The sequence below is a fragment of the Rattus rattus genome, chromosome 5 (genome assembly GCF_011064425.1).
Source record: "Rattus rattus isolate New Zealand chromosome 5, Rrattus_CSIRO_v1, whole genome shotgun sequence".
Classification (NCBI taxonomy): domain Eukaryota; kingdom Metazoa; phylum Chordata; class Mammalia; order Rodentia; family Muridae; genus Rattus; species Rattus rattus.
Window position 1 is genome coordinate 64,060,072 of NC_046158.1, and position 21,917 is coordinate 64,081,988.

General features: G+C 35.6%; 1 protein-coding gene across 1 annotated transcript; it reads right to left on the minus strand.

Moving 5' to 3' along the window:
- Positions 1-19,758: 19,758 nt before the first annotated feature.
- Positions 19,759-20,700, minus strand: LOC116900309 (olfactory receptor 8H1-like). The gene has a single exon (XM_032902065.1). It carries the CDS (start codon positions 20,698-20,700, stop codon positions 19,759-19,761), a length of 942 nt encoding a protein of 313 aa, XP_032757956.1.
- Positions 20,701-21,917: the final 1,217 nt, after the last annotated feature.

Sequence of the window (21,917 nt, forward strand, 5' to 3'; positions counted from 1 at the left end):
CTATCCTCAACAATGAAAGGACTTCTGGGAGAATCACTATCCCTGAACTCAAGCAGTATTACAGAGCAATAGTGATAAAAACTTCATAGTATTGGTACAGAAACAGACAGATAGACCAATGGAATAGAATTGAATACCCAGAAATGAACCCACACATCTATGGTCACTTGATTTTTGACAAAGGAGCCAAAACCATCCAATGGAAAAAAGATAACATTTTCAGCAAATGGTGCTGGTTCAACTGGATGTCAGCATGTAGAAGAATGCAGATCAATCCATGTTTATCACCCAGTACAAAGCTTAAGTTCAAGAGTTCAAGTGGATCAAGGACCTCCACATCAAACCAGATACACTCAAAGTAATAGAAAAAAAAAGTGGGGAAGCACCTCGACCACATGGGCACTGGAGAAAATTTCCTGAACAAAACACCAATGGTGTATGCTCTAAGATCAAGAATCGACAAATGGGATCTCATAAAACTGCAAAGCTTCTGTAAGACAAAGGACACTGTGGTTAGGACAAAACGGCAACCAACAGATTGGGAAAAGATCTTTACCAATCCTACAAGAGATAGAGGCCTTATATCCAAAATATACAAAGAACTCAAAAAGTTAGACCGCAGGGAGACAAATAACCCTATTAAAATATGGGGTTCAGAGCTAAACAAACAATTCACAGCTGAGGAATGCCAAATGGCTGAGAAACACCTAAAGAAATGTTCAACATCTTTATTCATAAGAGAAATGCAAATCAAAACAACCCTGAGATTTCACCTCACACCAGTGAGAATGGCTAAGATCAAAAACTCAGGTGACAGCAAATGCTGGCGAGGATGTGGAGTAAGAGGAACACTCCTCCATTGTTGATGAGATTGCAGACTGGTACAACCATTCTGGAAATCAGTCTGGTTGTTCCTCAGAAAATTGGTCATTTAACTACCTGAGGACCCAGCTGTACCTCTCTTGGGCATATAGCCAAAAGATGCCCCAACATATAACAAAGACACATGCTCCATATGTTCATAGCATCCTTATTTATAATAGCCAGGAGCTGGAAAGAACCCAGTTGCCATTCAATAGAGGAATGGATACAGAAAACGTGGTACATCTACACAATGGAATACTACTCAGCTATTAAAAACAATGACTTTATGAAATTCATAGGCAAGTGGATTGAACTGGAAAATATCATCCTGAGTGAGGTAACCCAATCACAGAAAAACACACATGGTATGCACTTATTGATAAGTGGCTATTAGCCCAAATGCTAGAATTACCGTAGATACACAGAACACATGAAACTCAAGAAGGATGACCAAAATGCGAATGTTTCAGTCCTTCTTTAGAAGGGGAATAAGAATACCCTTGGCACGAATAGGGAGGCAAAGTTTAGAACAGAGGCAGAAAGATCATCCATTCAGAGCCGGCCCCATATGTGGCCCATACATATACAGCCATCAAACTAGATAAGATGGATGAAGCAAAGAAGTGCAGTCCCACAGGAACCAGATGTAGATCTCTCCTGAGAGGCACAGCCAGAATATGGCAAATACATAGGCGAATGCCAGCAACAAACCACTGAACTGAGAACTGGACCCTCGTTAAAGGAATCAGAGAAAGGACTGAAAGAGCTTGAAGGGGCTTGAGACCACATATGAACAACAATGACAATCAACCAGAACTTCCAGGGACTAAGCCACTACCCATGGACTGACCCTGGGCTCCAACTGCATAGGTAGCAATGAATAGCCTAATAAGAGCACCAGTGGAAGGGGAAGCCCTTGGTCCTGCTAAGACTGAACCCCCAGAGAACATGATTGTTGGGGGGAGGGCGGTAATGGGGGTAGGATGGGGAGGGGAACACCCATATACAAGGGGAAGTGGAGGGGTTAGGGGATGTTGGCCTGGAAATGGGAAAAAGGAATAACAATTGAAATGTAAATAAGAAAAACTGCAGTTTATAAAGATGGAGGAAAAACAAAGAAAAATAGAACAAAAGAAGACTATGTTAAAGAATACTAAAATTTCATATTGGAATACATGCTACTTTTGAATAATAGCATTATATTTACATTTTGTTTCAAGAAAGAAAAAAATGTCCTACAGATATATGTTTAATCCATTTGGGCCATAACCTCTATTATGTTCACTGTGTCTCTAATTAGTTTCTGTTTCCATGATCTGTCCATTGCTGAAAGTGGGGTCTTAAAGTCTCCCACTATTATTATGTGAGGTTTAGTGTGTGCTTTGAGCTTTATTAATGTCTCATTTATGAATGTGGGTGAGCTTTCATTTGGAGAATAGATATTCAGAATTGAGAATTCATCTTGGTGTATTTTTCCTTTGATGAATATAACGTGTCCTTCCTTAACTTTTAATAACTTTTGGTTGAAAGTTGATTTTAATTGATATTAGTATGGCTACTAGTTTCTTGGGACTATTTGCATGGAAATTTTTTTCCATGTTTGTCTCTATGGTAGTTTCTGTCTTTGTCACTGAGGTGTTTCCTATATGCAGCAAAATTCTGGGTCCTTTTAAAATACCCAGTCTGTTAGTCTGTGTCATTCTATTGGGGCATTGAATCCATTGACATTAAGAGATATTAGAGAATAGTGATTGTTGCTTCTTGTTATTTTTGTTGTTAGAGGTAGAGTTGTTTTTTTGGTGTTGTATTTTGGGTTTATTGAAAGATTACTTTCTTGCTTCTTCTAGGGTTTAGTTTTCCTCCTTGTTTGGGAGTTTTCCGTGTATTGTTTTCTGTGGGGTTGAATTTGTGGCAAGATACTGTGCACATTTAGTTTTGTCATGGAATATCTTGATTTATAAATCTGTGGTAATTTAGAGTTTTGCTCTGTTTAATAACGTGGCTGGCATTTGTGTTCTCTTAGGGTCAATATGACATCTATCCATGATCTTCTAGCTTTTTTATAATATGGTGTGAAATCCGGTGTAATTCTGATAGGATTGCTTTTATGTGTTGTTTGACATTATTCTCTTAGTGGTTTTAATATTCTTTTTTTGTTTTGTGCATTGGGTATTCTGATTATTGTGGGACAGAAGGAATTTTTTTTCTGGTTCAGTCTATTTGGAGTTATGTGGGCTTCTTGTACCATGGTTAACCCTTTCTTTAGGTTAATGAAGTTTTCTTCTATAATGTCGTTGAAGATACTTACTGGCCCTTTAAGTTGGGAGTCTTTGCAGTCTTCTATACCTATTGTCCTGGATTTCCTCGATGTTGTGGGTTAGGAACTTTTTGTATTTCACATTTTCCTATGACTGTTGTTTTCAAAATGTTCTGTGGGATCTTCTTTTTTAACTGGATATTTTATTTATTTACATTTCAAATATTATCCTCTGTACCAGTTTGGAAATGCCCTATCCCATTCTCCATCTCCCTTCTTCTATGAGATTGCTCCCTCCACCCACCAACCCACACCTGATATCTTCTGCACCTGAGATTTTCCCTTCTATCACTTGGATTCTATTGGTGATCCTTGCATCTATGACTCCTTATATCTTTCTTAGGTTTTCTACCTCCAAGGTTAATTCTGTTTGTGATTTTTTTATTGTTTCCATGTCCATTTTTGCTGTACATTTTGTGGTTATCTTGCATTTCTTCCATTATTTGATGACTCTCTTTGGAACCACTTTGATTCTCTTTCAATTTTCTTTGTATTCAATATTTATGTGTTTCTGACTATGGTAAAAAATTACATTTATTATATTTGCTTTGATGGATGCTTTTACTACATTAAATCATGTTCTCAACATAATAAACACATTTAATTCATCCTAGGGATGGATAATACTTCATACTGCTCTGGTTTTTATTATGTCAGTATGGGGCATTTCTGAAACTTGCTAATTTTTTATATGTTTAAAAACAGTGAAAATAAAATATAAATCTGAAATTAGTAAACATTTTAAAGTTAGTTTACTAATGAAACCCAATTTCTTATGACAATATCAGATTAACCTGTCTCAATATGAACTGAATAAGGACAATAATAGACATGCTTAAGTGAACAGGGTAAATACCCCATGGGTCTAACTACTATATAACTCAAGAACATTGAGCCAGGAGAAAAAGTCTTCCATAGGTAAGAACACACCAATTTGTTATCCAATACAAAATGGCTAACTCTAAAAATAATAAATATAAGTATCATAATATAAACTGAACTAGTTTTATATAGGAATATATGCATATATATGGGAAGAAAGGAATGAAAAGTTAGTGGAGTAAATAGGTCATGAATTTAAAATTGAGAAAGGAGAAGTATGTGGGAGAATTTTGTAGGAATGAACTGCAAGGTATAAGTAAAGACATTAAATTATAATATAAAATAAAAAATGAAAGGAATAAAATGAACTTAAACCATGGTTTTATGAAAGGTACAACATTTTATTTAATATCATTTTCTGAAATTAAGTATAAATAGATGAGAAACAAGAATAAGACATTCTTATGAATCTTGATTTAATTCATTTTGAAATTAATTTTCCTACAATTTCCTTAGGAAAAATGAATATGTCAAAATCTTAGGATGTATTTTATAGGTGTAAGGTGTTTTTTAATGCATAGGTGCATATATATTTGTTTTCTCTTCTTCAGTTTTCTCTTTTGTTATTGGATATTTACTTTTTTTCTCATTTAAAATGTTGTCTTCTTTCCTAATTTCCCCTCTGGAAACCCCTTATCTGATCCTACCTCCTCCTGCTTCTATGAGGGAACTCCCACACCCACCTACCCACTCTTGCCTCCCTGCCCTGGCATTTCCCTACACTGAGGCATGTAACCATAATTGAACCAAAGGGCGCTCCTCCCACTGATGCCAGACAAAGCCAACCTCTGCTACAACATATGCAGCTGGAGTGATGGGGCTCTCTCAATGTGTACACTTTGTTTGTTGGCTTACTGCCTGGGAACTCTGGAGGGTCTGGTTGGTTCATATTATGGTTCTTCCTATGGGGTTGCAAACCCCTTTAACTCATTTTGCACTTACCCTAAATTCTCCACTGGGGAACCCATGCTCAGTTCAGTGGTTGATTACAAGCATCTGCCTCTGTATTTGTCAGGCTGTGGCAGAGCCTTTCAAGAGACAACTAAATTAGGCTCCTGACATCAAGCACTATTATTAATCCACAACTATGTTTGGGTTTGGTATCTATATATCGGATGGATCCCAAGGTAGGGGAGCCTCTGGATTGTCTTTCCTACAGTCTCTGCTCCACACTTTGTCTTCATATTTCATTTAGAGAGGAGCAATTCTGGGTTAAAATTTGGAGATGAGTCGGTGGCTCTATCCCCCAACCAGGGGCCTTGCCTAACATCTGGATATGATTGCTATAGGTTCTCCTTCCCCTTCTTTGTTCACTTCAGCTAATGTTAGTTGGATTTTGGGAGCCACTTGCTTTCCTTGCATCTGGAACTAGTGTGTGGCTATTCCCACTTCCCCATGACCCATTGATACACATCACTGTTCAAATTCCTGACTGTCTGAATATCATCTCCTACCACACCTGATCCAGCCCCCGCTTTCATCCCCTTTGCCTATGCTCTTCCTCCTAATTTCCTCCCATACTCTATGTCTTTTAAGTATTTTGTTACCCCTTCTAAGATGGGCTGACACTTTGTTCACACTTTGTTCTTCCTTCTTTTTGAGCTTCATGTAGTCTGTGAATTTAATCTTGAGTGTTATGTGGAAGATGATGCCATTATGCACCAAGGCAGGTCCAGTATAAAGTAAAGCCTATCATTGGATGAGAAAGAAGGGTAGTCAGGGAAAAAGTCTAGGAAGGAAAGAGGAGGATGGAAGTGAGGAAATAAGAATGGAGATGACAGAACAAGATGATCCAGATCCAGGTGTACTAGGTCAATTTTATCTTGTCTATGTGGGCACTTTTAATTTTATTAATTGGCAGTGAATTCATTGTGTAACTGTGTTGTGGACTGAGAATTAAACATATACATCTGATTGGTCAGTTACACTTTGTTATGTTTTGATTTTACAAGGTAACAGGGATGAGCATTCCCAGCTGGCTAGGGCTGGCCAGGGCGACTAGCAATGGGAGCTGAGAGACCACTAGTCCTGGAAGATAGCTAGGCTAATGTGGCATCATGCCACACTGGAACCAGCTGCCACTGAGATAAATTAATGTTAGTTCTATGTGGCACTACAGTGCTAGAACTAACATCAGGGAGCAACTGACAAGTTCCAAGAAAACCAGGGGGCGAACATAGATCTGTGACTTACAGTAACCGGTTGTGCTCCTTTTCTTATTTTTAGCACAAAAGTTCTGAGCTTTAGGGATAATAGCCACTTATAAGTGAGTACATACCATATGTGTTCTTTTGGAACTGGGCAACCTCACTCAGGATGACATCTGCTAGTTCAGTCCATTTGTCTAAGAATTTCATTAAGTCGTTTTTAGTAGCTGAGTAGTACTCCATTGTGTAAATGTACCACATTTTTTAAAATCTACTCCTCTGTTGAAGGATATCTGGGTTCTTTCCAGCTTCTGGCTATTATAAATAAGGCTGCTAAGAACATGGTAGACATGTGTCCTTGTTATGTGTTGGAAAGTCTTTTGGGTATGTGCCTGGGAGTAGTATAGCTAGGTCTTCAGCTAGAACTGTGTCAAATCTTCTGAAAACCGCCAGACTGATTTTGAGAGTTGATGTACCAGCTTTCAATCCCAGCAACAATGGAGTAGTATTACTCTTTCTCCACATCCTTGTCAGCATCTAATATCAACTCAGTTTTTAATTTTAACCATTTTGCCTGGTGTTTTGATTTGCATTTCCCTGATGATTAAGGGTGTTGAACATTTCTTTAGGTGCTTCTGGGTCATTCAATATTCCTCAGTTGAGAATTCTTTGTTTAGTACTGTACCCCATTTTTAATGGTGTTATTTGGTTCTCTGGAGTCTATCTTCTTGAGTTCTTTGTACATTCTGGGTATTAGCCCACTATCAGATATAGGCTTGGAAAAGATCTTTTCCCATTCTGTGGGTTGATGTTTTGTCCTATTGACAGTGTCCTTTAAAGGCGTTACAAAAGCTTTCCAATTGTATAAGGTCCCATTTGTTGATTGGGGATCTTAAAGCATACGCCATTGGTGTTCTCTTCAGGAAATGTACTCTCTGCTCATGTTTTCGAGTATCTCCACCACTTTCTCTTATATTAGACACAGTGTTTATGGTTTTATGTGAAGGTTTTAAATCTACTTGGTATTAAGCTTTGTACAAGTAGATAAGAATGGACTGAATCGAGTTTTTCTACATGTTGACCACCACCAATTGAACCAGCACCATTTGTTTAAAATGCTGTCTTTTTTCCACTGGATGTTTTTTCACTCCTTTGTAAAAGATCATGTGCTGAGAAAGTATTTGACAAAATTCAACACCCTTTTAAGGTAAAACTCTTAGAAAGACCAGGAATTCAAGGCATATACATAGTAAAAGCAATATACAGCAAACCAGTAGCCAACATCAAACTAAATGGAGAGAAACTTGAAGTGATTGCACTAAAATCAGGGACTAGATAAGGCTACCCACTCTCATTACACATCAATATATTTCTCAAAGTCCTAGCCAAAGCAATTAAACCACAAAAACTCATAGGATACAAATTGGAAAGGAAGAAGTCAAAATATCACTATTTGCAGATAATATGATAGTATACTTAAGTGACACGATAAATTCCACCAGAGAACTACGATTGATAAACAACTTCAGCAAAGTGGCTGGATATAAAATTTACTGAAATAAATCTGTAGCCTTCCTCTAATCAAAGGGCAATGAGGCTATGATAGTCACAAGTAATGTAAAATACCTTGGTGTGACACTAACCAAGCAAACAACATCTCTGTATGACAAAACTTCAAGACTCTGAAGGAAAAAATTGAATATCTCAGAAGTTGCAAAGATCTCCTATGCTTATGGATTGGCAGAATTAATATAGTAAAAGGCCATCTTGCCAAAAGCAAACTATAGATTCAAGGCAATCCCCATCAAAATTCAAACTCAATTCTTCATAGAGTTAGAAAAAGCAGTGCTAAAATTTGTTTGGAATAACAAAAATCCATGGTAGCAAAAACTATTCTCAACAATATAAGAATGTCTGGGGGACTCAACATCCCTGACCTCAAGTTGTAATACAGAGCAAAAGTAATAATACTGGGATAGCTATAGTTAATGGTGTTAGTTTCACATGAATTATATACTTGAGAATCACACATTTGATCAACTTTTTGAGAACAATGCAATTTATGAGAAAAATTACAATTGATAATGATCAGACAAGAAATTAGCTGATTTAAAAATAACATGCAAACTGTGATAAACAGAACAACTGCTTTATATGCAACCCCAAGAAGAAATGTTACAGGCTACAAGACATTGAGCTAAATATTCTCATAATTTAACTAATAAGATGTTCAACAACTTTAACCGTCCAGGAAATGCAAATAATAACATCTTAGAGATTCAATCTTTCACCAATGACTGTGATCAAAAACAAACATGATCTCTAGTCAGGATGTGTAGCATGGTAAGCATTTGCCCAAAGGATGTTCCATCCTACAATGAGAACACGTTCTCAACTATATTAAAAAAGCTTTATACAAGATGGATGAAGCAAAGAAGTGCAGGCCGACAGGAGCCAGATGTAGCTCTCTCCCGAGAGACACAGCCAGAATACAGCAAACACAGAGGCTTATGCCAGCAGCAAACCACTGAATTGAGAATAGAACCCCGTTGAAGGAATCAGAGAAAGAACTGGAAGAGCTTGAAGGGGCTCGAGACCCCATATGTACAACAATGCCAAGCAACCAGAGCTTCCAGGGACTAAGCCACTACCTAAAGACTATACATGGACTGACCCTGGACTCTGACATCATAGGTAGCAATGAATATCTAGTAAGAGCACCAGTGGAAGGGAAGCCCTGGGTCCTGCTAAGACTGAACCTCAGTGAACTAGATTGTTGGGGGAGGCGGCAAGGTGGGGGAGGATGGGGAGGAACACCCATAAGGAAGGGAGGGGAGGGGGATGTTTGCCGGAAAAGGAAAGGGAATAACACTCTAAAGAAATGTATATAAGAAATACTCAAGTTAATAAAAAAAAAAACTTTATTCATAACACCTAGAAACTGAAAGTAATACATACCCCTCAATCAAACAAGGACTATATTTTTTTTAAACAGTAGCTTCATATAATGGACAGAACTAAAAAGAAATATCATCCTGAGTGAGATGACGAAACCCAGAAAGACAAACATTATGTACTCACTTATAAATGGATATTAGAGGTAAAGTAAAGAATAATCATGCTAAAAATCACAGACCAAAGGCAATAAGTAACAAGGAAGACATCAAGGGGGAAAGAAATGATCTTCCTTGAAAAGGAAAATAGACTACACTTTTCTAGGGAACTGTGGGTGAGTGGGAAAAAATACAGGAGAATCACATGTGTTGGGGGATGAATAATGGTACAGACAACGGGGATGTGTGGACATTACTGGAATGAGGTATAAATCTAATACAATGGAAACTCGATGGAATCTATGAGGGTTACACTAGTGAAAACTCCTAGCAGTGGAGGATATGAAGCTTGAATCAAAGATCATTGATAGTCAGGGAAGGTCTCGAGTGGAGGGATTGGTATATCAATCGAGCTACAAAACCTCTTATCTACAGTTTGTAATGCCTGCAGGACATACTGGGACTGAAATATAGCACAGATATCAGCAGAGACACCAGAGAGACTTATCTAGCAACTAGTAGGAGCAGATGCAGTGTCCCACAGTGAAATATTAGGCAGAGCACATGTGATCCTGTGGAGCAGTTGGAAGCAGGATTGCAGGAACAAGAGGAATCAATAACGTGTCTCAATGAATCAATTGACCTGAACACAAGTGGGTTCACAGGGAGTTTGTATGGTCCTGAACTAGGTCTTCTACATGTAAGTTGTGATTGTATAATCCAGTGTTCTTGAGGGATTTGTAACAGTGGGAGCAGTCGCTATCTCAGACTCTTGTATGCTTTACTTTTGAGACCCTTTTCTTTCTATTGTATTGACTTATCTATCCTTGATGTGAGAATATGTGTCATGTCTTATTGCAGCTTCTTATTACATATTTAATTGAGGTCCCTAGATAGGATTTTTTTTCTGAGACGAAGTAAATGGAGGTGGATCAAGAGGAAAGGGAACATAGTGTGAAAAGGAAATTGAGAGAAGGGGAACTGTATTTTAGATGTAATATATGAGAGAAAAATAAAGAAAAAGGACAAAAAACATGGACCTTCTGCACAAATTTAACTCCAGAAGACTTTGGAATCATCTGCTCACCTTGATCAAGAGTTATTGGGTCATTTTTACCTTAATACATCTCATCTGATCATATTTAAATTATTTCATGTTAACAAGCCACATATTTTACTAGTAGTATCAACAGAAATTTAAATCTATTTAAAGATCTTAAGTCACAATGAATTTCAACAACTCTAAAGCCTAATCCTCCACATATTTAAACTGTTACTTATAATTCACTTTCTTTTTTGCCAAATTTGTTTTTGTAATGAGATTAAAGGTAATTTCTTTCTTCTTTTTTTGTTCAGAGTTCTTGTTAGTTCTGTACTTTCTTTTCATTTTTATTGGTTATTTCATTTATTGCCATTTTAAATGTTATCACTCTTCCAAGTTTCCCCTTCACAATCCATCATCCTGCCTCCGTGAGGGTGCTCTGCCAACCACCTACTCACTCCTGCCTCAGTTCCCTATCATTTCCATAACCAGTGTCATCAAACCTTCACAGGACCAGGGATCCCCACTCCCAGTGATGCCTGATAGGGTAATCCTCTGCAACATATCAAGGTGGACCCATGGATATGCCTATTTGAACTCTTTGTGTGGAGGTTTAGTCCCTGGGAGCATTGGGGAGTCTCGTAGGTAAATGTTGTTCTTTAGCTCCTTCAGTCCTTGCCCTAACTTCTCCATTGGGGTCTCCTTGCTCTAAATGATGTTTGGCTTTATGCACCCTCATATGTATTTTTCAAGCTCTGACAGTGCCTCTCAGGAGACAGCTATACCAGACTCCTGGCAGCAAGTGCTTCTTTTTTTTTAAATTTTTTATTATATATTTCTTTACTTACACTTCAAAGATTATTCCCCTTCCTGGTTTCCTGTCCATAAGCACCCATTCCCTCTCCTCCCCCTCCCCCATGTGGGTATTCCCTCTCTATATCTCCCTTAGTGTCCTCTCCCATATTCCCCTGAACTGGGGCTCCAACCTTGGCAGGAACAAGGGCTTTGCCTTGCACTGGTGCCCCAACAAGTCTATTCTCTACTACACATGCAGTTGGAGTCCTGGGTTAGTCCATGTACAGTCTTTCAGTAGTGATTTAGTCCCTGGAAGCTCTGGTTGGTTGACATTGTTTTTATGGGGTTGCAAGCTTCTTCAACTCTTTCAACACTTCCTCTAATTCCCCCCAAGGGGGTTCTCTTCTCAGTTCCATGGTTTGCTGCTAGCATTAATCTCTGTATTGGCCATGATCTGGATGTATCTCTCAGGAGAGATCTATGTCCAGTCCCTTTCTGCATGCATTTTTTAGCTTCATCAATGTGATCTAGCTTTGGTGGCTGTATATATATGGGCCACATGTGGGTCAGGCTCTGAATGGCCATTCCTTAAGTCACTGCCCTAAACATGGCTTCCATATCCCGTCCTGTAGATATTTTCCCCCTTTTAAGAAGGATTGGCAGCATCCACATTTTGGTCATCCTTCTTCTTGAGCTTCCTGTAGTCTTTGGATTGCATCTTGGGTAATTTGAGCTTTTTGGCCAATATCCACTTATCAATGAGTACATACTAACTGTGTTTTTCTGTGATTGAGTAAGCTCACTCAGGACGATCTTTTCTAGTTCATTCCATTTGCCTATGAATTTCATGAAGTCATTGTTTTTGATAGCTGAGTAGTACTCCCTTGTGCAAGTGCTTCTTGGCATCATCAATAGTGTCTGGGTTTGGTGTCTATAGATAGGATGGCTCCTGAGTTGGGGCAGTCTCTGAATGGCCTTTCCTTATAATTAACTTTCAATGTCTGTCTCTTTCTGTGCCTTTGTCTGACTCTATGTCATCTCTATCATCTATCTATCATCTATCTCTCATCTATCTCTCATCTATATTTCTATCCCTCCCTCCCTCTCTCTATCATGCTATCATTCATATATATATATATATATATATATATATGAATTCATATATATATATATACATATATACATATATTTGTCTTTCTTCTTCTTCCTCTCCTGAATTATGTATACTCCAAGGTTTAATTTATTTTTCTGTCAATCCTTAGAAGGTAGAAAAATTTTCTTTCCCTTTAATTAGTTTTCACTTAATTCATCATTATTTTACAGTGGTATGTATTTTCTTCTGATAATATTAACTTTCTAATTTTCGGTTTCACTCTCACTCCTCAACCTGGATTATCTTATTCCTCTTTTCAAATAATAACTCCTGAAATTTTTTTTCAGATTTCATATATATGTAAAAATATATGACACTTAGTTTTTTGTCTGGTTAATTTTACTTAGTTTAATGATCTTCATTCACAAACTTTTTAAACAATCTGCAGTATTTGTCCATTTAATTTCTGAAAAATATTGCACACTGTATATGAGACAAATTTTCTTTGCTCACACTTCATGATAGGTAATGTAGGCTGCTACTAATCCTTGGCTATTGTGGTGTGTTAAATGTGTGTTCTTCTTTCTACGGTATATTCTACCCTTTATTTGGGTGTATTTAGGTATCTGGTGTAGGATCCTCATACTGACCTTCTCTTCTAATCATTTGAAATACATAGAAATTACTAAAGTGTTTTCACTGCTGTACATTGCAACCACACACACACACACAAGCACACACACACACACACTAACACACACACAAAAGCAAACAATTGTATTGGCCTTCATCCTTCCCACATGTTTTTGACGTTTCATTTCCTGGTTAAAGTTTATTCTCAATAAATAACACTGAATCTCAGTATACATTTTATTTGCATCTTGCTTTTGTACAGTGATCTTAACATATTCACATGCTCTTAGATTAATTGACCTGATAAAAGTTTGAGAAATGTCTAGTATGCTCAAATGCTCACTTACTAAAAATTGTTCATACACATGTATAGAAATAGAAATTTTGTCTCCCATAAAGCTGTAAAAGTAAAAATATCCTTCCCTATCAAAATAAAACAGGAAGTAGAAATATTACTTTGATATAACTAAATACTGAGCTAAGGATGGTCATAAGGAAATATTCTTTTCTAATCCCTGAAAAGGTTTCCTCTGAGTTTCCATAAAATTATTGTTTCTCCTCAAGAAAAGTGTTCCTATAAAAAAGGCATGGGAGAATCTGAGCATATGAACTTTGTAATGCTCCCATCTTCGGCTAACCATAATGTGATTATAATTGTTAGCCTAATCACAAGCACTTTCCTGTTCCATTCTTCATCAATAGCAAGGAAAAATGTAAGTACTTATATCATGCCAAATATAATATTGGAGGTTTTTCCAATTGAAATTATCTTTGCAATTTTATTTTCAAATAACTCAAAATCTCATGTATGTGGAAGAAATATTCCTTCTTTGCAATAAATAATGCATACTTATTTGTGGTATAATAGATAGTGAGCACATTCACTTGCATATACAATTTTATTTAAGTCTCATAGACTTTTCAATAAATACCTGTAGTATCACCATTTTATACAGAAAACAAAAGAGTACACAACATTGATTTGTTCAGTATACATTTTGTGTCTTTTTCATTTGTTTTGTTCCCCACATCCCCAAATATATATCTGCACATAATAGCCTCAGATCTCCTAGAACTTGCTTTGTAGAGTAGTCTGGCTTCAACCTCACAGAAGTCTGCCTACTTTTACCTTGGATTCCTGAGTGATAAGATTAAAGGCAACTGCTAGAATGGCTAGCCCCATTACTACCCTTTTAAAAAGATTCAATATAAAAATATAACTTTCATGGTTCTATAGTCTCATATTTTAAGTTTATTATGAGTAAATAATGAGGACAGAATTTTCCCTCTACCAATTGCATCATTCATTCTCCAGGCAATGTTATAGAAAATATTGGAGATCTTAATTAGTCAGTGGAAGCAACACATGATATAAAGGAATGGCTGCTTTAAGGGTTTTTTTTGGGGGGGTAAGAAATAGCTCTGCAGTTAAGTGCTGCATTTCTTGAAAACTAAAATAACTCCAAGTACATACATGGCAGCCTACAATCATCTCTAATGCCAAATTACAGTTATCTGATTCCCTCTTCTAATCTCCTTCAGTTCCAGGCATGTATAGTACAGACATACATCTAGGCAAAATATTCATACATTTCAAATAGAAAAAGAAATACAAGTAAATGTTAAGTCTCTAACTTTAGGCCTATAATTAAAGATTCTCTAGTTGTTAAGATGATGAAAATGAAATTTCAAGTGAACCTGTGGCAATTAATCATGATTTGGCTCAAAATAAAAGAAAAATAACTGAATAGTATTCCATTATATAAATAAACTTGGAATACTACTCAGCTATTAAGAACAAGGACATCCTGACTTTTGCAGGCAAATGGATGAAACTAGAAAATATCATCCTGAGTGAGGGAAGTAACACCCAAAGGAACATTCATGGTATATACTCACTAATAAGTGGATATTAGCCAAAAAGAGATTAAAAAAAAGTACAGAATACCCAAGATACAGTCCATAGAACTCAAAAAGGTGGACAGCTGAAGGGCCCAAGTGAGGACACCTCAAGTCCACTTGGGAGGGAGACGAAGGAAATCACAAGGTGGGAGGGAGGGAGGGACCGTGGATAAGGCGGGGTGGAGTAGAGAGGGAAACATGATCTGGTATTGAGTGGCAAAAAAGGACCAGTTTAGGGCCAGCAGAAAGAAAGGAAACAAGCTACACTGGGAAGAAATAGGTTGGGAGGACCCTCCAGAATGTACCAGATATCTGGGAAGTGAGAGACACTCAGGATTCAAAGGGAGGTGTTCTAGAAGAAATACCCTATAGTGGGGAGAAGGAACTTGTTGAGCCCACCTCCAGCGGAAAGGCAGGTTATCAAGTGAGTGATGGGGTTGTTGTCAAAATTCTGACCTATAATTGTAACTATCTGAAAGAACTTTAGGAATGGAAATGGAGAAGAGCCTGAGGAAAAGATGGTCCAGCAACAGGCCCAAAGGTGATCCTACTCAAAGGGAGTCCCCAGGATATGTCATCATTACTGAGACTTTGGAGTGCTCACTAACTGCATGATAAGGCTGTCCTAACATTACTGCTCTCCGAAACACTCAACAAGCAACTTAAAGAGTCAGAAGTGTGTAGTTGCAACCAACCAATGAACAGAAACTTCTGACACCTGTTGTTGAATTAGGGAAACTGAAGAGGAAGTTGAGACCCTGTAGAAGGACCAGCAATTAACCTAGACTCCTAAGATCTCTCAGACACTGTATCACCAACCAAGGAGCATAAACCAGCTGATATGAGGCCCCCAACAGATACACAGCGGAGGACACCAAGGTCTAAGTTCAGTAAGAGAAGATGCACCTAACACTCTAGAGACTTGGAAGCCAAGAAGTTTAGAGGATCGGTGTGGTGGGTGTGTTGAGGACATCCTGTGGAGACAGGTGTCAAGAGGTAGCTATGGGATATGGAACAATTGGAGGGTTGACCGGGAGAGGAATAAAATCTGGAGTGTATAAAAAAATAAGTTAAATAAATAAATAAATAAATAAATAAATAAATAAATAAATAAACAAATAAATTAAGTCAAAGGCAGAGAATCTTCCATATATGTCCAAGACCCTCTGTGGAAATCCCTACTTAAAAATAAGAAAATGAAACTATATGTTATATGAAAATGTAACATAAATATGGGAAAAGGGCATTGTAGAGGTGGTTTTATAGCTGAATATTGGAATAAATAACTTGAATCCCAGCTTTTCAGACCATGAGCCATCATAAAAATATGTAATTTGATTATTTAAATAATATGACTTAATTTGTGGACTCAATTCAATCTATATTTTAAAACATTTTATGACCCAAAGCTATAGTTATAGTTTCTACATACTTCTGTGCTTTAAACTTCTTATGAAATATAATTTGACTAAAATCAAGAGAAAATGTTTGTTGTTACCTCAGTTTACTATGTGATCATATTTCTGCTGAATTGACTAAGATATTTAAGAATATTATCCATGGAAATCATAATATGTAATGATATACTGATTAAATTAAATAGGACATGTAAACTACATAAAGTATAGTATAGATTTTCTTATGCAATCATATTATATAAATGCTCCAAACATTTATTATAAAGTTGAGGTGTCTAGCTCAACTGTCTACTTTAAGATTGAATGGTATATAGTTTTATTTATTAATGAAATCATGCCATATCTCTTTATTAGAAAAGAAGCAAGATATAGCAACACTTATAATTGTTCATTCTTTATGGTCTCATCTCTTCCATTTATTAAAGTTAACATTATGTGTTCTTTAAAGATTAATATTTCAAATCAGCTATCCCAGGACATCCATCACTTAAATTTGCAGTGGATCACCTGAGAAGATACTGAGGATACTATGAGCTCTGGTGTGAAATTATTTGTAGCAGTCTTTTTTCCCATTAATTTATTTGTTCACATTACATCCAGATTACAGAGCCCCACTACTCCACCTGAGTACCAACTTGCCTAGCATATCAGGTCATATCAGGACTAAGCGCAATTTAGGGGACCCACATGAAGGCCAAGCTGCACATCTGTTTCATATTCACCAATAATACTATTAAAAATAGGGGTCACAAAGTTACAAATTTTTAATACTTTTGCTACATATACAGTGTAATTTTTCTAGCCATAGTAATACATATAGACTCATGTAAGGTAAATTCATAAATTAAAATATGACAGGACACTGCCTTCTAGATTTGTATGATTACCCACATATTTTAGTGCCACTTTCAGCTTTTATCAAAGGACTTCTTATTCCAGTAGGTGACAGTAAATGCAAAAATTCTAAACTATAAAGATTTAAGAGTGATGTCTGAATACCGAGTCATCAATATCACTTGCTACATGGCCCAGGTAGGAGACAGGCAGCTATGGGATTTAGAAGAGTAATATAAAACATATGTTTGGTTGTGTTGTGGGTGTCACAGTCATGAGCACATAGTAGCTGTGGCAACTTGTGGAAAACCTGTAAACATACAAACACATATACACACAGGGACTGGACACTAGTAGGAAAGTGGTCCAAGCAGGGATTGGAGAAAGAGGAGGAAATTACAAGGGGCAGTGGGGAAAACCATTGCAATCTCAGTAAGCTGTACAGAATGTAGATGTGCACTTTAGGGAGGAGCATGCTGCAGTTACTTACTCTCTGCATTAACTGTTGTCCCACTGAGGACAGAGATTTCTCTGGCCAAATCTAAGAGCAGCACTATTTTAAGTGTAAAAATATAAACTGAATGCATGAATAAGATCGGGAGAAGTTATTTTAAAGTTGAATGCTGTAATGTAGTCACATTCCTCTAAACATGTTACACTACAAAACATCAAGTTAGATCTGCATGCACAGTATATTAATAATATTTTATTCCAAAAAAGAATTCATAGTAAATAAAAATGATAAAATTATCTGAATATGAATGAAATATGTGTCATATTCAAAATTATAAATAAATAAAATATACAAATGTCAGTTATAAATATTTAGTAGCTGTTATTACTAAACACAAATTTAAACTAATAAGAATAACAAAATATCGAATGCAGACAGTGCAGTCCTTGGAGAAAAAAAATATTTTCTGGACTGGTGGTATGTTAGTATGCCACTCTTTAAAAAATTAAACTAAAGAAATATATCTTCAATATTTGAATAAACTGGAGAATGTAAGTTTGTAAAAATAAACATACTATATATATAATATAAATAATACTATAATACTATTATAATACTATAATAAAACATACTATATATAATATAAATATACATATTATATATATACATAGGTATATATGATAATGAGTATAGATTTAAAGTAATAATATACATTTAAGAAAAGATATATAAATGCATAATTCATAGTTATATAATGACAAGAGATAAACAAAATAGTTAAATGCTTAAAGATTGGAATTACATTTTCATTAGTCCTCATTTTTAAATTTAAATTTTATTTTTATTTAGTGTGTGACAGTGTCAGGTCACCTGGAACATGAGTCACAGTTTTGAGTGGCCATGTGATGTGCTATGAATTAAACTTGTGTCCTTCGGAAGAGTGGGCAATGCTCTTAACCACTGAGCCATCTCTCCAGCTCTAGAACTACATTTTTAAAACTAAAGTTTAAATAAAAGAAAGATACATTAAACAAATTATATAATATATTCATATGAGTAGACAAATGAAATAAATTTATTACTTTATTTGATGTGCAAGAGAACATGAATTCATTGTTAATATTATGCCTTAGAGCATTTAGTTTTTATAATGCACTTAAATCTGTCAATTTTTTTAATTTATAAACTTATTTTGATCATTTTACAAATGCAAATTGCAAGATAAAGACAGTGCAGCTACATACAGAAAAACACTACTTGCTCTATCTGAAATGATCTGTTATAAGTTTAACAGGTACAAATAGGAGTTATTCTAGCATTCAGACTTCTACCTTGATGTGTTGATAAGATATGAGCTCTAATACAATGAAACATAAGAAGTAAAGTCTTATCCACAATATGAGAATACATTCAACTCACAACTTCTAGTGGCAAATATGGTTAACTTTTAGACTTTTAAGTAAGTGAAGAAAGTTGCAAAAGAAAATGTAGGAGAAACATGCACATAGTGCTTTCCTCACACAATTTCAGATGTACAATGAAACTGTTGAGAAGAACATGACACAGATATTAATAACGAATTTCTTTTCTTTAATGACTTTAATTATTTTCCATATTGTCACTAATATTAAAATATCCCATTTCCCTATAATTTAGTTTTATTCACTAATTTAACAGAAGTTTGAATTTCAGAACTATTGATTTATTTCTTTCAAGCTATTTAATTGTGATTAAATTAACTAACAATAGTTAAGTATTTGTGAATACCCTATAAGCATATTATGCATAAATATTTTGCAATATATTTAAATTATAATCAACAGAGACTTTGAATTTCTTCAATATGTTATATCAATTTTGTTATCACATTTACAAGGACTTATTATTTACTTTGTGAAAGGACCAAATTGACATTTATATTTTATCCACTTGCTACAGATAGGATTATTTCATATTTAAAAAAAGGTGATTTAGAAATGTTAATGTGACACAATTATGTGTCCTAACATGAATAAATGGCATTTTGTAGTATATTAAATTCTATATTAGCTTAAGAATTACACACAGGTATGTTTGATATTACTTGCTATTTGTCCTGATGAACACAAGTATTTAAAGGAAGAATTTAAAGTGCATGTCTTAATTTCCAATTATGACATAGACTTTTAAAGTCCCATTCTGAAATATGCCCAAACTACATTTTTGTAAGGGAATCTTCACACAAGTAAAAAGGAGAAACAAGTCTGTCACTTTTGTGACAAAAGAGAATCAGAAGAAACACTAAATAGAAAAAAGAATTTAAATATTTAGCAACAATATTATTTTTATTTCTGGGTGTACTCTCTCTTCTTCAAAACTCTTACGGCAGCACTTTTCACTTCTTTGTTTCTGAGACTATAAATAAGTGGGTTCAGCATGGGGATCACAACAGTATAAAAAACAGAAGCTACTTGATCCTTTCCCAAAGAGTAGGACTTACTTGGTTTTAAATAAGTAAAGATCATAGTACCATAAAACACAGTGACTCCTAGGAGATGCGAGGCACAAGTGGAGAATGCTTTGTGCTTACCTGAAGAGGAATTTATCTTCAAAATTGTAGAGAGAACAGACACATAGGACGAGGATATTATGATGAGGGACAACAATAAAGTTGAACCAGCTAAATAGAATATAGTAGCTTCTGCACCATAGGTATCACTGCAGGACAGAGCTAAAATGGGGAATGTGTCACAAAAGAAATGATGAATTACCTTGGAATTGCAAAAATCCAGTGTGCTTAAGCAAAATACAGTGACAGAGGAATCCAAAGCTCCAATCATGTAGGACACAGTGATGAGAGCATGGCAGCGCCTTGGGGACATAATAGCTGGGTAGTGTAGAGGGTTGCAGATAGCTACATAGCGGTCATAGGCCATTGAGGAGAGTATAAAACATTCAGTTGCTGCCAAGAGGACAAAGAAATACAATTGGGTGAAGCATCCCATGAAGGAAATATTCTTTATGGAGGTCAACAGGTTCTGCAAGGTTTTAGGGGTGATGACAGTTGAATAACTGAGGTCAAGGAAAGACAAGTGGGTGAGAAAAAAGTACATGGGAGTGTGAAGTTGAACATCTAGACGAATGATCAATATCATGCCTATGTTCCCTAACACAGTGAGCATGTATATCAGGAGAAACAGCACAGAGAGGACCAGCTGGACCTCCTTGGAATCGGTCAGTCCCATAAGGATGAATTCAGTTTCATTTGTATGATTCCAGGCATTCATAGTGAACAGTTCTAAAATAAGAAGATAAAAACCATATTTAGCCTGAATTTCAGAAATGTATTTATCTATATGTAAACAAAACTTGAAAATAAGTTTACCTTCAATTACTTATTCTTTAATTTCAATTGATTGTGATTACAAATAAATTTTTCATGGTTTGACAATATAATACGTTTTTCCAAGATTAATAACCTTGAAGTGTGACAAGACGTTTATACTTCCTGAAAATTGAAAATCAATGTCTTCTAAAATTATAATCTCAAATTACTTTGATTTATTTTATAATCTCATTTCATAATCCCTGTAAGAAAAATTCTGAATTACTTGTAAAATTATGAAATAATATGGGTTCACAGATACTCTTTAATAGGACCTATATTTTCCTTCAAATTTTAAGAATACTTACTGTGCTCCAGAGTTCAGAAGAAGCAAACAAAAATCACTTTTAAAAATTTATTCCTAAAATTTTTCAACCCTCAATTTTTCTAAAAATAATATAAGAAATCTCCTTAAGGATATGAAAATCTGTTGCTAGAGCCCTTTTTCTTTACACATTTATTGTTGAATTTTTGTGAATTCATTATTTTTACTTGAGAAATAAATTTAATCACCATACGAATTTTATGCAGGTTTCAGTCAAATGACATTTTGGCGCCAAAGATTCCAGAAACTATTGTCGCATAAACATGTCAGTTCATGCCTTCCCTCCTTGCTTTATTCTTCCAAGGTTCCTCCTGTAAGGACATTGAGAACCACGCAATATGATGTCATCTGCAGGAGTCAATTTCCAAGCACAATTACTTGGCATACTTTCAACAGCAAAGTTCAAGATCAAATTAAGCCAGGAAATTAACATTTTTTCTGGTTTACCAAATAAAAAATATGTGAACATATTTATATATACTATCTGTATTAAATTGACTGGATTGCTGAATAATTTAATTATTTATAATTTGCATATTACAGTGATCTAGTAGTTATATTTTATCTCCTATGGAATGATAGGAATTTTTCTGTGATATATTTGCTACGTTATCAATAACCCTATTAGTTTCCTTACAGTTTGTCAATATTGATAAGCAGTAGAAATTTTCAAAATTCCTATGCAGCATTGAACAGTGTGATGTTCACAGACAGCAGTTTTTAAAGGAACTTCTCACCAATTCCTGTCTGACTCAGCTTTCTGAGAAGCCCTACCTACAAAGGAGAAATCAGTA